The sequence below is a fragment of the Xenia sp. Carnegie-2017 genome, unplaced genomic scaffold, assembly GCF_021976095.1.
Source record: "Xenia sp. Carnegie-2017 unplaced genomic scaffold, XeniaSp_v1 HiC_scaffold_3, whole genome shotgun sequence".
NCBI classification, from domain to species: Eukaryota; Metazoa; Cnidaria; class Anthozoa; order Malacalcyonacea; family Xeniidae; genus Xenia; species Xenia sp. Carnegie-2017.
This window is the reverse complement of record NW_025813493.1, coordinates 7,915,894-7,932,259: the sequence shown is the minus strand read 5'-3', so window position 1 is coordinate 7,932,259 and position 16,366 is coordinate 7,915,894. Positions and strand designations below refer to the sequence as shown.

Sequence of the window (16,366 nt, the reverse complement as noted above, 5' to 3'; positions counted from 1 at the left end):
CATGATTCATCAACTCTTTGAAGCACTCTGGCCATCTTCCTACTGCACTTCATCTATCACTCACGCGCGAAGACGATTATATATCACGTTGTTGGAGTCTCTTTTGTTGCATGTACGTTGTAAACGTATTTGACTGTTTTTGATAAGTCTGGCTTGTAGGGGAGTACAGGGGGAAGCTCTCTCAGCCTATTAATGAAAGGGAGATTTTCATTGTAGAAGATCAACGAAGAGAATAAAATCGTTACATGTTTGTAAATGTAAATCGTCCAGGTTGGTATAGTCCTGAGAAGGACTGTTTTTGTTGTTGTTGACTGACGTTTCGACAACCTTAGCGGTAGTCATCTTCAGAGTCAAATGAGGAGTAAACGTCAGGTTAGCTGTATTTGTTATCTGGTTCTTACGTCATTGCATTGTGTGTAAAGGAAATGTGTATTGTCATTGTGAATTAGTGTGAAGTGAAATATTTTTATTTTTAGTTGTGATGTGTGATTTAGGTGTGATGTTTTTAGTTGTAATGTGTGGGTGTCAATTGTGTATTGTCATTGTGAATTAGTGTGAAGTGTAATGTTTTAGTTGATCGCTTGTTTGTATTGTGAATAAGTCGTTTGTAAGGTGCCGGTAATTGCTGTGATCTGTTCAGGGGGGTTGTTCAAAGTTGGTATACCAACTTTCTAATGTAAGCCGTTGTCTATAGTCAGTGCTGTAAGAATAAAAACGATAGCAAAAGTCAGCAAGCGGTATTTATTAGCTTCACTATACAGTACGTAAGTACAATAATAGAGATCAACGGTAAGATTTCTGGTAGCGAGCTCTCGGTCCAGGACCACCAAACTTCTTTGCTTCGCTTCGTCTTGGATCGGCAACTAAGAGTGATCGGTCATACTGAGTCAAGATATCCTTTATCTCTTTCTTCGAGGCTTCGTCGACAACTGTAGGAATGAGAGCCAAAAAGATAATTATGAATGATGTTTTTACATTGTTGTTCATATTAATAATTGCACAAAGTATACTAAACATTGAACGAGTTAGTAATACATAGTTTGTGTAAAATATTTTCTACTAAAGTGTATCATCACAGACACACTTTTAAACAGTCCCCGTGTTCCGTGTCCATCTTTTCATAAATACATAATTCAACCACAATACTCTGTGGTGATGCCACGTGACAGAAAACAACTCAACTACTACAAGGTTACCCTGTAGTTTGGCACGTGACGGAAAACAACTCAGCCACTACAACGTTACCCAGTAGTGATGCCACGTGACAGAAAACAACTCAGCCACTACAATGCCACCGTGTGGTTGTGGCACGCGACAGAAAACAACTTAACCAATGACAGGGTACCTGTAGTTGTGTCACGTGACCAAAACACCTCATCCACTACGATATTGCCAACTTTCCACACCGTTATGGTGTGCGAGTCAGAAAAACCTATCTACTTTTAGTTTGCACTGTTATTCTGGCACGTGACTTAATAATACTTGCGATTCGGGCACGTGACCCAAAACAGTGTCTCCAGTTCTTTAATCCAATATCAAACCTATAAGTACGTAGGCCATAGCCTAGTAGTATAAGATTAAGGGTTACGGCTCACGATGAGGATGGTACAAGAAGCTTCAATGGTACGTAGGTTACATCTGACGTATCATTTGCATTGATTACATGAATGAGAAGCTTAAATGGTACGTACGTTACATCCGCCGTATCATGTGCATTGATTACATGAATGAGAAGCTTCAATGGTACGTACGTCACATCTGCCGTATCATGTGCATTGATTACATGAATGAGAAGCTTCAATTTTGAATTTGACTCAATAAACAAGCTCACAATCTTTACGTGACATGTATGTATGATAAAACTTCAAATGAAGTGCAAAAGAAATCAGAACAATCTCTGTATTTTTCAAGTACAGTATATGTAAAACACTGCGATCATTGTTGACGAGAACCAGTCAATTATTAACAATATCACATCAGCAAACACGTGACCTTAGTTGAAGATGTACGTTGTTTTATTCATTGTTTACTACTCACATTTTTGATAGTAGGCGACCAATGACTTTGCAATAGCTTGTCTGATTGCTACAGTAAACACAAACCAGTATAACATATGATTAATACAGACAGAGAGCTCTTACTGTCTTTATTGAATATTAATTAGTCACATGTAGATAATTAGCATATATTATAGGAAATAAATAGACAGGAGACTTCGAGCTTTCCGGTTATTGTGTATAGATTTCATTACACTTACAAACTATTTATCAAACACTCATTTATACAACTTCACTAAAAATAAACATCAAACAATTTCAGACATCTCAGTCTTTCTGCATGAGTTAGTAAACCAATGCTTATGCTTTTTTATTTTGGGAAAGGGGGTAGGAGATGTTTTATTTCGGGAAAGGGGGTAGGAGATGTTTTATTTTGGAAAGAGGGATAGATGCTTTCTTATTTTGGGAAAGGGGGTAGATGCTTTTTTATTTTGGGAAAGAAAGTAGGAGATGTTTTATTTTGGAAGGGGGGTAGATGCTTTCTTATTTTGGGAAAGGGAGTAGATGCTTTTTTATTTTGGAAAAGAAGGTAGGAGATGTTTTATACATTTTTGAATTTATGTTTTACTTCCACAAACTTGAGTGTAAACACGAAAGACCAACACGTATTATATGAGTACATGAACATAAAATAAAGACCAATATGCTTATATGATTCAGTATTAACTATTTTTCATAGAGCAAAATAGGGGCTTTGCCATGGTTACAAATTTGAAAAGAGCAAATACCATGATGAATGGTCAAAATAATAACGTAATAGTTCTTAAAAGAACTGTTTAAAACCAGAGCACTAACCCAACAATTCTATAATAACTCTATGAGAACAGTACTCTCCCCTTGCATACATCTTTAATAATGACACTCATATACATATACCATAGGAGGACATGTTCATTCATATACCATAATATTTCTTACCATAAACACGTGAGACATGACCTCCACCCTTCACTCGGACACGGATATCTACGCCCTCAAATCTTTCCTTGCCTAACAGCAATATTGGCTCTTCCAACTAATAAAAGCACAGTAGAATGGATGAATTGGGACATATTTCCTCTACTTCAAATGAAGATGACAAAAAATAAAAACAGGAATCTCAAAGTATGAAATAAAAAAAAAAGCATTAAAACTACCACAACGTGAGTTTTCAATACACTATTAGGGGAACACAGTCATTGTTGAAACGGTTAAGATTTGCATGTTCAATGTTCAAATGAAAATTAGTAAGTTAATACAATGTGGCAGTCAAATTGAATGAGCAATGCTTCAAAATAGCTGCTGTCTGCCGGCGATATACCTAAATAGGGAGCTTTAGCAAAGACTACGAGTACTACTACGAGTACGATTTACGTCATTTTGTAGGGAAAACATTAGGGAGCTTTAGCAAGAGTACGACTACGACAACGAGTACGAAGTTTGACCGTGTAGGAGAATGGCACGAGGAAGTTTGTTGTCGTTGTCGCTTCGTCAAAATTTTGTTTTAGTTGTGAACAACAGAACGAGCCTTTTTATTGTGTAGCACGTAGCCGTCATCAATCTGAGTACGTTTTGTAAAAAAATCGTAGTCGCGACTACGATGTCTTTTTAAGCAAAGAAAGTAGGTATTTCTTCATTCTGTAAGAAATTAGTTTACAGCACTATTTTCGAGCATCCAGGCTTTACTTTAGAACCTTTTTTGAGCGCAGATGTACATTAAAAAGGAAAATATGACCTGCAAAACTTTCATGTATTTCGTACGCAAAGTGAAAGGTAAACAAACAATAAAATAGTACAAATATATCGTACATAAAACTTAAAATAGTGAAGATTTTTCAGTCTAAAGAGTCCTATATTCTTGCAAAATCAGTATTACCGATTTGTTGATATCATTATTAACAAATGGAGCCGTAGCTGCTTCGCAAACTTCTGTGTTTTACACAATAAAAAGGCTCGTTCTGTTGTTTATAACTAAAACAAAATTTTGACGAAGCGATAAAGACAACAAACTTCCTCGTGCCATTCTCCTACACGGTCAAACTTCGTACTCGTTGCCGTAGTTGTACTCTTTCTAAAGCTCCCTATTATCATTGTGACAACGACTATGTCATCATTAATATTTACGCCATGATTCTTTTCAAGTTCAAATAGTGTCCATGTTTTCTGTACGTATCTACAGGAATATTATTTTTCAGAAGGCTTATAATCTGAGAATAGCCAACAAAAATTCTTCTTGACAAAAATGGCTTACAAAATTTGACATATTTTTGCAGCATTATTCCAAATCCTGTTACCAATGTCAACTAAAAAGTTATGTAAATGCTGATACATTCATGTTTAAAATAAAATTGATCTAGTATAAAGAACAGAAATATGGGCATTGCCAACTATAATAATGTAATTTAGGGCAAAAAAAACAGCAACATGATGGATTTAAAACACGAAAACTTTATTCTTACCTTAAATTTCAGTGTTTCAGGCTGAACAAGATGAAGAGGTTGGCCATTTACACGGATCATACCATTTCCTTCCTTGCAATATGCCACAGCTGTCGCTGTTTTCTGAAAACAAAACTACACATCAGTAAATAATTCACAACAATATGCCAGCACTGAAAATACTGAAAGGTTAATGTCTAGTGCCATGCACAAGAGTACTGGAGGCCGGAGTAAGGCCGGGGCTCCCTCTATTTTTGCCAGGCAAAACTCCGGCAGCAGTTGTTTGTGTTGTAAAATATTGTCAAACCTTGGTAAATGTGTCTGATCAAAACATTTTTGTATCAACGACTGATAACTTGCATGAGAATGAAACCATTTATGCTTGACACAACATGATGCTAGATTGCCATCACACACGCTAATTTATGATTGAAAGTCGGAGTGCGGAAATTTAACTTTACATATAAAAAATTTACTAATACACCTTAAGCTGTTGAACAGTGACTTACAAAATTAACAGCCACAAGTTTGAAACAGGAGTTCAGAATTGACAATAGGCCAGAGCCAGAGCTGAAAAACCGGAGTTAGCACAGCCCTTTTGAGTGACTTTTGTTTATAGATGGTGACAGTGTGATATTTTAACATGCGATTAGACAAAGAATCTGAAAACTTGCTTTGTATGTAATACTGTTAAAGACATACAAAAACTTCATAATAAAACAGTATATTTTTATATTTTCACGAAAAAAAAGAGGAGACTGTGCTAAGAATAAACATTGTGCTATATTTTTATATTTTCATGCAAAACAAGAGGAGACTGGGCTGAGAATAAACATTGTGCTATATTTTTATATTTTCATGCAAAACAAGAGGAGACTGTGCTGAGAATAAAATTGTGCTATGTTTTTGGTCAGTAAGGAAGTATAACTCATAAATATGAGAATAATCATATATTTCACATGCAATATTTCATTAAATTATTTGTAGGTTTAACTTTATGGACAAGTATGACAACAACAACAACAAACAACAAACAACAACTTGTATGATGTATTATAACAGTGTGCAAATTAACGGTGTGCAATGTGCAATTTGCACATCGTTTTAGCTAAAATGAAAATAATTGCACATCACTTTTTCAAACGATGTGCAAAAATAAGCGGTTCTAACAAAAAACACTATTGTAAATCATATGAATTTGTTCACGTTTAAAAATATTAATTTAGCAATTAGCACTATATAATAATTAACGTAATATCAATTTGATTATGCCTCTAAAGAAACACTTTTGTCAAAAAAATTGCACATCGTTTTTTCTCAACTAATTCGCACACTGATTATAACATGTTAATATGTTTAAGTTTAAGTTGGGATTATTGGATGTAGAATTTGAGTTTTATTTGCTTTTTATTTCTTATGAGTCACCAAGTGACACAATACATTTGCCTTTGAAACCTTAAGAATGACAGTGAAAAAACTATAAAATCACATATTTTCAGATAGGGTTCTTTAACACATAATACACATCCTATATCAGGACTAGTATTTGTCAACTCCTGTAAGGAAAAAGCTGAAAAACGTCGGGTTGAGATGTTGAAATTTTTTGACCAAGGCATTATTATGCACGATATATCAACAGCAGACAAGTTCAGAGGGGTTGGAAATGCCAGTCTATACATAATAATATAAATAGAATACAAATGCTCTCTGCTTTTAGATTTTTTACTGATTATTCACGTTTATTCTATTTATATTATTATGTCTACATTTAAGCAATATCTCCTGTAGTCTACAATGACTACACCAATACACTGGTATACAGAGGGAGCATATGTTAGAATGCCTTTAGATCTGATGATACTGTAAAAATTCAAAGGCAAATGCTTTTCATTTCCTACGCATTCGTTTATTTCTCGGCTACGGTAAAGCGCCAGATTTCATCAAATTCAATGACACATAATTCATTATACATACGTAAATAAACACGTGTTTTTTACTAGAAGTAAAATAATGCTTTTACGACAACAAACCTTACGACCAAATACTTGGACCGATTTCGCCATTCTCCTAATATACAAACAAAATGAGCAGTTACATACACTCTGAAAATATATTTATCGTTATTGGCAAAAAGCAACACGATCAAAATACCTTTTTCTAAATGAAAGTTTTGATAAATCTTGTCACATCAGAGTTTATTCGTACGAAAAGAATGGAAAAAGCGCATGCGTGACCTTAAATTTACGGATAACGACGGGCGTTAACGAGTGTGTAACCGGGACTGTGAGTGTGGATGATGGGATTTTGCATAGTGCAATCAATCGACATTCTAATTTCTTCACGTGAATTCTTGCGGGGATTTACCTCTACAATGAATGACGATGAAACAAGGGATCGAAAATGCAGTAGGAATTTTCAACCACTTGAGACTTGAGACCCAACTTGCTCTGGTTTATATTTCTCTCTGTGCTTTTTTTGCAATTGTCCTGTAATTGTTTTTTATCGATGAACTACGTACGCTGAACTGGTGACCAAAAATGATCAACAATAAAGCATACTGCTTTGCTTTTATTGGTGCTATTGTAGCATTAGCTACATATCGCTATTCCATTTACTCTAAAAAAGGAGAAGTGGAGCAAATTGCTAGTTTATTAACAAAAAACTTCGAAAAGCAGATAAGCCACTACAAGAAGATCTCAGTTGGGTATGCGACTAGTCTTTGTTTTTCATTTATTAATGAATTGTCTAGTAAAGACATTGTATTACTAGCAAGGATCTCGCCTTCTAATTCTTATAGAACTAATGCCAATATTGATTTGATTGTCTCTGGTGTTGCCTTACTGAACAAGCTGGGTATTTTAGCACCAAAGTATGGAAAACAGTGTAGTGAAGTTGATTCCTTGGATGTCTTGGGAGAATGCTTTATGTACTTCATGAGCAAAGGTGCTGCTGGAGAACGACCAATAGCAACACAGCAGTTAAATGCTGAAATTGTTCATGCGGCATCTTTAATTGAAAATTCACAGGTAACATGGACGAATTTCCGTTCTGTTATGTTCAGGGGCATCAGAAGATTTATAATAGGGGGGAGCATATCTGAGGCTGATAAATCCTTATTTGACAGGAGGGGTGAAGATTTTCCAGGGGGTGCATCATTGTCCTAGTTAAAGGTGCTTGGGCCTCAGGCTGTTATTTTATGGTGTTAAGTAAATTATAAATCCTTGTTGTACAGCTGTACATTACTTCCTTAAATAATCAACAAACTCATAAATTATGTATCCTAATATTGCCAGCACATGACAAACAAGGGATTAGAAAATAAAGGGTTGATATGAGATAGTTACAGGTTACTTTGTATTTAGTAATTTATTTCAATTTTAATGTTTCAATGAAAACAGAAAATAAAGGGTTGATATGAGAAAGTTACAGGTTACTTTGCATTTAGTAATTTATTTCAATTTTAATGTTTCAATGAAAACAGAAAATAAAGGGTTGATATGAGAAAGTTACAGGTTACTTTGCATTTAGTAATTTATTTCAATTTTAATGTTTCAATGAAAACATGCATGTTAGTAACTCAATTGTAAACGATGGTAGTGTAAAATAATTGCCTTTGAAATGGTAAGTTCCACATTTTACTCAATCTTACTATATCACTTCCTACCCTCTAATATCTATTATAGCAACAGTCTACAGTACATAGTACCATTTAAGAATTTTTGGGGGATGATAGAGAATTTAGGCAAGGTGCAAACCATTTACATGGTTCTTAGTCATAATCATTTTTGCCGCTTTAGTCGATTCTGGGAATCTTGTTCTTTATGTAAGTGTTGCTGTGTGGGTTGTGACATTTTAGAATAGACCCAACCTAACCTCTGCGTGTTGTAAAAGGTAACTAAATGAACATGAGCCTCCTCCTCAGTTATCAATCTTAAGTTACCCATGGTGGTGTTGACGTTGGCACACACTATCTGAAAATATCGTTCATATTTTTTTAGAATTTTATTGGTGGAAATGCCGCTTTAGTTGGGTTAAAGTTCTCTAAACTAATACCAAATGCAAAGGTTTGTTGAATCTTTATTCAGTTAATGTGTGCAATATCTAAATGGCATTTTTGTAGTAGTGATTTTTTTAAAAAGCTAGCCCAAACTACCTTTAGATATTCACAAAATATCACAAATCCACATTATTAGAACATGACCTCGTGTGAAGGTGAAGTGTAAATCAAATGCAGACTGTTGTATTGCATGAGTAAAATTATGGATTGACTATATACTATGCATTTATTTTTAGTTGAAGTGCTTTTGTGCTAAAACTAAAGTCTTGTCATTGAGTTGTGTATTATTTGAGACTGTAGTAATTGTAATTAAACTTACTTACGTATTGTGAAATGTATGTTCAACTTCTATGTTGATACATCCTGTAATTTGTTCATGTTGACACATCCCAATGTTGACACGTGTCGCACAATTACGTGTCAATTTCAATGTTGACATGTCAATGTTGACATATGTTGCACAGTCACATGTCAATTTCAATGTTGACGTGTCAATGTTGACACAACTGTTAATATTGACACATCTGGTAATGTTGACACATCTCAAAGTTGACATGTGTTGCACAGTTACGTGCCAATTTCAGTGTTGACATGTCAATGTTGATACATGTTGCACAGTCACATGGCAATTTCAATGTTGACATGTCAATGTTGATACGTGTCGCACAGTCACATGTCAATTTTAATGTTGACATGTCAATGTTGACACGTGTCGCACAGTCACATGTCAATTTCAATGTTGACATGTCAATGTTGACACGTGTCGCACAGTTACGTGTCAATTTCAATGTTGACATGTCAATGTTGACACATGTTGCACAGTCACATGGCAATTTTAATGTTGACATGTCAATGTTCACACGTGTCGCACAGTCACGCGTCAATTTCAATGTTGACATGTCAAAGTTGACACAACTGATAATATTGACACATCTGGTAATGTTGACACATCTGGTAAGCGAAAAACTTCTTTATTCAGAATGAACTTGGTCTCAGTAATCTTCCAACTTTTCAGATATTGTATGTTGTGAATCATTTGATATGTATACATTGTACATATCCAGCATTGTTTTCATGTTCCATACAGGGTACATAAAAGTGTATTTAAATTTTTCGTCACATGTCCGTATCATGAGTTACAAATTTGAATTCTTCACATCCAATTAAACATCATTAAAAGCTAGTAAGCAAACTTGTTGCTACAAAGGTCTTTTAACTGGACTTCCTCTTTGAAACTTTAATAGGTGATGCTTTGTGGACCAGTTGGTCCTAATCTAAAGTTGCTGCTACCAAATGAAGTCTTTGTTCCTAAAAGTTGTGAAGTGCCAGAAGACGAGAATCATTTAATCTTGGAATATCAACGCAATGAAAGATGGGGGGCTGTTAAGGCACCTATTGCTAATAGATTTATCATGTCACACGATGTGGCAAATTCAGCATTATCTACCTTGGAGTCTTTCATTGGTTAGTCTGTCAGATGTCAACCTCTTATGCCTCTATTTAAGTACATTTTCATATCAACATTTGAAATATATTTGTTTGTCTACTTTCATGAATTCCTACTTTTAGAGGAGACTTTAATGTTCAAGCCCGATCTAATCATTGTGTCCGGTTTTCACCTTCTTGATAATCAGAATGAGCAATTTTGGCAACAGCGGCTTCAATCTGCAGCAGCCGGATTTTCCCGTCTTCCTCTTGATGTTCCTGTTCATCTTGAATTAGCAAGTATGAGCCACTGTCCAGTTATTATAGCACTCGTAGAACAATTAATTCCGTTTGTTAATTCAATTGGCTTAAATGAACAAGAGTTGGCCTTTATCACTCGATGCTTACATGGTGTCCATGCTGACAGGACTGAAGTGGCGAAAAAAGATGAAATAGGTAATTATGAATAAACTTGATTTATGAAATATTTAACAAATAAATAACATTTAACTGTTGTTACATGTTTGTAAATGTAGATCGTCCAGGTTGGTATAGTCCTGAGAAGGACTGTTTTTGTTGTTGTTGACTAAGTCAGGTGTAATTAATACTATTGTTATCATGGTCTTAAAAATTAAAGGCATTTATAATTGGTGAAAATATTGATTCATACGTATTTTACATGTTTCTGCGCCTGCGATGTTTTACCACGTTATCTCTAAAATAAATGTAAAACTAATATAGAGAGTTTCCTGACGTCGTAGCCACCATGTTTATGTACCAATTGAAAAGAATTTTAATGAAGTTCTTCACATTGAACTAGATATAAAGCTGGAAGGCTACCTCGGTGCCTCCCGCCAAAATTTGAAGCCAATGGCCGGCTGCACGAAGGCCGAACAGCGCTGTCCACCGGATAATATACGTAGCAATATTTTAGAACGCTTAAAAATCTCTTAAATAGGAAAAACCTACGATATGAACTGTAAATCAATGCAATACAATACTAGTTTTAGAATAACAGAATTTCATTATCCTAAAGACAATATAACCACTTGTTTCAAAAGTTTAGAAAAATTACCATTTAATGGGCAAAGCTATGCAATCGGCCTCAGCAATTTAAGACTGTATTAATCATTCTTTTATTCATTTTTTTCAGGTTTCTTTAGTGACGTAATCTCGTGGATAATGATGAAATATGGAAAGAATGATCAATTAAACCCAAACTCACGTTTAACTCGAATACATTTTCATTGTTTATACGTCCATATCTTAGCTGTAGTTCCCACGTATTGGAGCTCGAACGAGGCAAGCGTTAGCCGGGGTAGTTGGACAGCGTATTCACAGGCCTGTGACTCTGAAGAAGTCAATGATAATGTCGCTGAATTGAAGATGCCTCGTGAATTTAGTATTTCATTACAATCAGGGTCGTCAGTTGAATTTAAATTTGATTCGCCTTTAACTGTAGTTGCCGGTAGCGAGGACATAAATTTGTATATCTCTCCTGTATTAGTATGTAAACGACCATTGAAAACGGTTGGTCTAGGTGATGCAATATCTGCATCTGGTCTTCTTTATAATGATTTTAAACAGTCGATTACGTAAGAAAGCGCCGATTTCGCTGTGCGTTGCAAATTGCTGTCGTCTTCATTCGCTTGAAAACAATGAATGAAAAATAATTAAATTTGATGAACAAGCATTGCAACGACAGTGCCGTGGCAAACGCGTTAATTGGGGAGGGGGCTGAAACTCGTATAATGTCTTAATTCGTACACAACAAATGATTTCAAAGGAACTTAATATTGCAGAACATGCATATATGAATATGTCCCCCAATCGTTTAGTTTGTTTCGCCATTGGGCGACAATATTACAAAGTAGAAATCAAAGGTAGAAATGTATCTATATTTTCTGCCTTTCTGGTGGACTAAATTATTATCATAAATAGAAATTAATTTGTACACACTATCAAGAATATTTGTTTTGTATCATTTTTTGATATTTAAAGGTTATTTTTGAATTTTACCAAAAAAACCCACTTAGCTGGAGCCACTGAACTATTCTTGGGTCCAAGTTACGTCATAGTCGCCATGTTGGATGATTTAAACAAAGGATTTTCTTTGTTTACAATGCAAATTTCATCCAACATGGCGAGCATTCCTCTGTTCTCTTACTCCCAGGGGATGGTTTCAACCCACCAATATGGACATCTACTGGGAGCCCCTAAGAAACGGAACCCACACAATTAATTATGTGTGCCACAAATGAAGTCTTCAAAGATAGTTTCGTCTGCTATAGATAATTGTTTCGCCTGGTTATTTTAGCTAAACGCTAGTTTGTCAAAGATAAAAATCAGTGTATAAAGTGCTTTTGACTTGTTTTTTGCTTTAAATACTGCACAAATCCTGTGAAATCCCAGAACAGTCAAGTTCATTAAAACTGTTTTGAATGCTTGAGATAGTATTGTGCATAATCATTTCAGTGAATTAATAATTAATTTATGCGGGTTCGGGATTTTTTGGGGGGCACCCTGTATAGTTTGATGGTCAAATCATTTTTTTCCATTTATTCCATTTATTTATTCCATTTCAATTGATTTACATAAATTCCATTTATTTTCACACAAATGGTGTTCAACATCATTTAGGTAATTGCGAGCAGGGCTAAACTAAAAAAATATTCAGCTTTTCACAACTGTGTTCGCCAGATAGCAATTGTAATTTCACGTCCCCTTCCCTCATTGGCACTGTAGTTTGCCTCAAAAGACGATCTTTGGTCTCACAACTTTGCTTAAGAAACCTGTTTATCATTAGTGTTTCAGCAAAACTACACATTAAGAATCATACGTCGATAACAGCCTTAAATCAACCATTGATATGTATATTGTTGATTATACGGATCGATCGTACACAGTGGCGTAGCCAGCCCGCAAATTTGGTCGTGCTATGTAAATTAAAGACCATTATCATGAAACAGATGAGAATAATTGCATTTCATGCTCCAATAGGCATATTTGAGTAGAGAATTTCACATATTTACACATATTTTCATTGAAAACAACGATTTATATCTAGTATTTATTGTAACTGCAGTTCGAAAAACAAAGTTTGTCTGCGTCAACCAACTAATTAAAACTTACATTTTTCTTTATAAAAGAATTTTGTATGGAAAAACAGATAATCGTTGGTAATTACGAAAGAAAAGTTCAAACGTTCCCGATTACTGCTCGATCCTAACAAAGGAAAACAAGCAAAACTTCAAAAGAGAAAGCTCAAAAAGCACTCCTATAGCTTTTTGCAATCCTTCAGCTATGACGTCGAATGAAAGCCTTGTATGATTGGTCGTAAAGGTATACGTAGGTTAAGAAGACCAATAATAAAGAGATCCAATTGGTTTACGTATTGACGAATTTTGAGCGATCGCTGTTTCATGTTGCTCGATGTAATTTCCTTCAGCCGAAACATTAGTTTTCTCCAAACGATGTTGAATAAAATGATAATTTGGCATATTGGACACAGGCTGCTTCGACCTAGAATTCAATAACACGTATGAACTTGTAAATTTCAGCAGGGACTGGGGACCAGGGTCGTTAGGGGCCATAAATCCCGCTTCAATGAGTTAGAACCCAATCCAATAGTTGTCAAGGTGAGGTAAGGGCGCCATCTTGAAATGTAGCAGAAAGCAAAGTATTCAATCAAAAAGAAAGTTAGCTAAAAAAACTAATTCTATCAACAATCAACTAGGCAATTTTAGATTATCAACTCTGAAACTAGACACTTGACTTATATATGTAAAATTTCCTTTACTCTTCTATTGTTTTGTGCAAATGACATATGTGAAATATTCTTTACTTCTTATATGACTTGTGTATATGATAATTGTAAAATTTCATTTACCTTTCTAATGTTTTGTGCTAATGACATATGTGAAATTTTCTTTACCTCTTATATGCTTTGTGTACATGATACATGTAAAATTTCGTTTACCTGTATAGTGTCTTCATGTGACAAGTATGGTGTTTGCCTTGTTTTAGTTTAAAGGAAAGAATGACTTCACCAACAACCGAACTATTTCTTGCGAAAACTGTTTCAAATGATGGTTGCAAACCTAACAATGACTTGCTCATTATTGGACCATCACTGGGAAAGTTTTCTCCTCTGCATTCTATCTTGTAAACAAACTTCCCCTGAAAAAGACTGAAAAGAGTTTAAAATGCATGACGTTAGGCAAGTAGGAAGAGTTTACACCTGTCACAGTCGCCGAACAACTCTAAAAATTTGTCTGGTGTACTTTATTGATCGACCAAAGAGTTAGCGTAAAGTTTTTTAACAAATTTTTCATATTCGGAGTATCGACCGCAAATTTTATAGAATTGCTTAAAGTTTCAAAGGTTGCGATATAAACAATGAACCAATATATTGTCTGTATCAAAAATATAGGAAAAGTTTTGAAGAAATACTTTTGAAAAGAGAAAAAAATTCAAAAACTTGTATCATGTCATCCGTTTCTGAGACCTTCTACATATCACATAAACATGAGTTGAAAATTTTCTGAGAGTAAACTAGTACTAGCTTGAGTAAAACGATTTGAATAATATAATTGCACTAGTAAACTAAAGAAAATTATCCAAAATGTTGCTCTGATCGAGTATCTACGAGAAAGTGAAGTTTTGGAGACTTTATAAATGGTATTTTTCAATTCCTAATTAGAACTTTGAAATCAATCAAACATGGAGACTTGATATCTAACGCTTTTCGTATCTATTTTTATTGAAGTTGAAGATTTGACTGAGTTTCCATGATTCTCTTACCTTACATCCGACCGGATATCCAAGCATCCACCATCTTCAAAACGAAGCGATCTTTCCATTGTAAAACCTGCTGGAAAGCATTGCCTAAAGTAGCTGGGTATTTCTTTTGGATACTTTGTGAATATTCGATTGCCATACTGGAAGCACACTGATAGAATGTCGAAAGAGAAGGGGAGAGGGCCACCTTTCGTAATACGGATTTGGACCATCTGATTTCCACTTAAAATATGGATGGAGGAAAATTAAAATACAATTAAATTTCACAACATAATGACTTCTTTCTCTTTGTTTATGTCAGTGCTAGTAATTGTAGTCAATAGTACTCTAAGATTTTTCTTTAATTCAAACGCATAATTACATATAGAGGTAAATTAGTTATACATAACAATAAAAAGCAGAAAAATATCTTTTTAAATGTGTTACAAAGTGTTATTAATCTTGTTCAAATTTTGTTTAAACATGAATGGGTTCCTACGTTTTCAATATTATTTAATATAGTAGCGAGAGACTTGCAGAACGGAAATCGAATTCGTGCAATACAAAATTAATGCCCAACATAAAGTTTTAATTAGAGCCATAGAAATAGACAAGAAATTGTAAAACTGAATTTATTATTCAATAAATAAATTCAATAAATAAATTCAATTTTACAATTTTTGGTCTATTTCTATGGCTCTAATTAAAACTTTATGTGGGGCATTAATTTTTATTACACAATATTATTTAAATTCTTTTACCTGTACTCATTATTAATTGATTGTCGAATGTCCTACGTACAATTCGTGATTTTTAGGATTCTATTACACAATTTTGCTTCTCATGTAATACTGACTGTCCGAATGTCATGATTTTAATACATGAGTGTTCTCAAAATGGTAATCGGTAGAGTGTGTCAAAGTTTTCTTAGGATGGGGATGGTTGTCGATGAAACAAAATGTTGTCGTGACGAAAATGGTGAAAGACGTAAAAAATGTCCTCCTAATGGTGATGTTCCAACACGTGGCAAAAGGTAAAATGTTCTCATAATGGAGAATGATCTAGAGTGAGGCAAAACATTCTTTAGCAATACATGAGAAAGACAGTATAGAATTAAATTGAAGTATATGGTGTCTGAATGATTTACTACTGATTGATTAGCGTACGTACGATAGGACATTCCCTTTTCCCAATCCTTCGATGGTGAAGGTATGACAGTTTACACATCCTTCAACATTAACTTTATAATCCATTAATTCTTTCAAGCCGTATTTTGTTAGATTCTCCTGAAACGAAACAGAATTAAGAAATAAAAGATGTTTACTGTGTTTGCACAGGCTGATGCAAACCGAGAAGACCTTTGAGAGAGCTCGAGAGTTGATCAATGAAGCCAGAGACCAAAGGTCGAAGGTTGCACCTGCTCGAGACTCGAGAGTTTTCACAAACATCTCTGAAATTTACATAAACTAGTGAAAACACAAAAAACATCTTTATTTCTTTTATGAAGTAAAAATAGCGCGAAGCAGAAAAATTTAAACAAAACTTTTCTTTTAAAATGTATTTACGATTGATTTGTAAATTCTCTTTGATTGATTGGTTTAGTTGGTTTAGCTCACATCGGTTTACAATGA

General features: G+C 34.5%; 3 protein-coding genes across 4 annotated transcripts; 1 reads left to right on the top strand and 2 right to left on the bottom strand.

The window, feature by feature from the left end:
- Nucleotides 1–727: 727 nt before the first annotated feature.
- LOC124454640 (40S ribosomal protein S16-like) lies at nt 728–6,702 on the bottom strand. Its single transcript, XM_047005410.1, has 6 exons — nt 6,626–6,702; nt 6,505–6,541; nt 4,496–4,597; nt 2,976–3,072; nt 2,038–2,085; nt 728–929 (listed from the first exon to the last, which is right to left on the bottom strand). Exons 2-6 carry the CDS (start codon nt 6,535–6,537, stop codon nt 784–786), a joined length of 426 nt encoding a protein of 141 aa, XP_046861366.1. The 5' UTR covers nt 6,538–6,541; nt 6,626–6,702; the 3' UTR covers nt 728–783.
- Nucleotides 6,703–6,810: 108 nt separating this feature from the next.
- Nucleotides 6,811–11,917, top strand: LOC124454711 (ADP-dependent glucokinase-like). The gene is made up of 6 exons (XM_047005487.1): nt 6,811–7,178; nt 7,272–7,500; nt 8,473–8,538; nt 9,776–9,995; nt 10,101–10,412; nt 11,110–11,917. Exons 1-6 carry the CDS (start codon nt 7,012–7,014, stop codon nt 11,553–11,555), a joined length of 1,440 nt encoding a protein of 479 aa, XP_046861443.1. The 5' UTR covers nt 6,811–7,011; the 3' UTR covers nt 11,556–11,917.
- A 586-nt stretch (nt 11,918–12,503) lies between these two features.
- LOC124454349 (GFP-like non-fluorescent chromoprotein) lies at nt 12,504–16,162 on the bottom strand. 2 transcript variants are annotated; one of them, XM_047005159.1, is made up of 4 exons: nt 15,906–16,162; nt 14,760–14,978; nt 13,936–14,145; nt 12,504–13,478 (listed from the first exon to the last, which is right to left on the bottom strand). In XM_047005159.1, the coding sequence occupies exons 1-4, from the start codon at nt 15,986–15,988 to the stop codon at nt 13,310–13,312; spliced, it is 681 nt and encodes a 226-aa protein (XP_046861115.1). In that variant the 5' UTR covers nt 15,989–16,162; the 3' UTR covers nt 12,504–13,309. The 2 variants fall into 2 exon arrangements, with proteins under 2 accessions (XP_046861115.1, XP_046861114.1); XM_047005158.1 differs by having other exon boundaries at nt 15,902–15,966.
- Nucleotides 16,163–16,366: the final 204 nt, after the last annotated feature.

Bases quoted from the DNA above. Each gene is read 5' to 3' on its own strand.
- LOC124454640 (XM_047005410.1), bottom strand. From the start codon at position 6,537: ATGGCGAAATCGGTCCAAGTATTTGGTCGTAAG. The intron at 3,073-4,495 runs GTAAGAATAAAG...TGCTTTTATTAG, and splicing joins CTGAAACACTGAAATTTAAG to TTGGAAGAGCCAATATTGCT. The intron at 2,086-2,975 runs GTAAGAAATATT...TGTTTACTGTAG, and splicing joins TCATGTCTCACGTGTTTATG to CAATCAGACAAGCTATTGCA.
- LOC124454711 (XM_047005487.1), top strand. From the start codon at position 7,012: ATGATCAACAATAAAGCATACTGCTTTGCTTTTATTGGTGCTATTGTA. The intron at 7,501-8,472 runs GTAACATGGACG...ATATTTTTTTAG, and splicing joins CTTTAATTGAAAATTCACAG to AATTTTATTGGTGGAAATGC. The intron at 10,413-11,109 runs GTAATTATGAAT...CATTTTTTTCAG, and splicing joins GGCGAAAAAAGATGAAATAG to GTTTCTTTAGTGACGTAATC.
- LOC124454349 (XM_047005159.1), bottom strand. From the start codon at position 15,988: ATGGATTATAAAGTTAATGTTGAAGGATGTGTAAACTGTCATACCTTC. The intron at 14,979-15,905 runs GTACGTACGCTA...CCATATTTTAAG, and splicing joins GGAAAAGGGAATGTCCTATC to TGGAAATCAGATGGTCCAAA. The intron at 14,146-14,759 runs GTAAGAGAATCA...AACTCTTTTCAG, and splicing joins GATATCCGGTCGGATGTAAG to TCTTTTTCAGGGGAAGTTTG.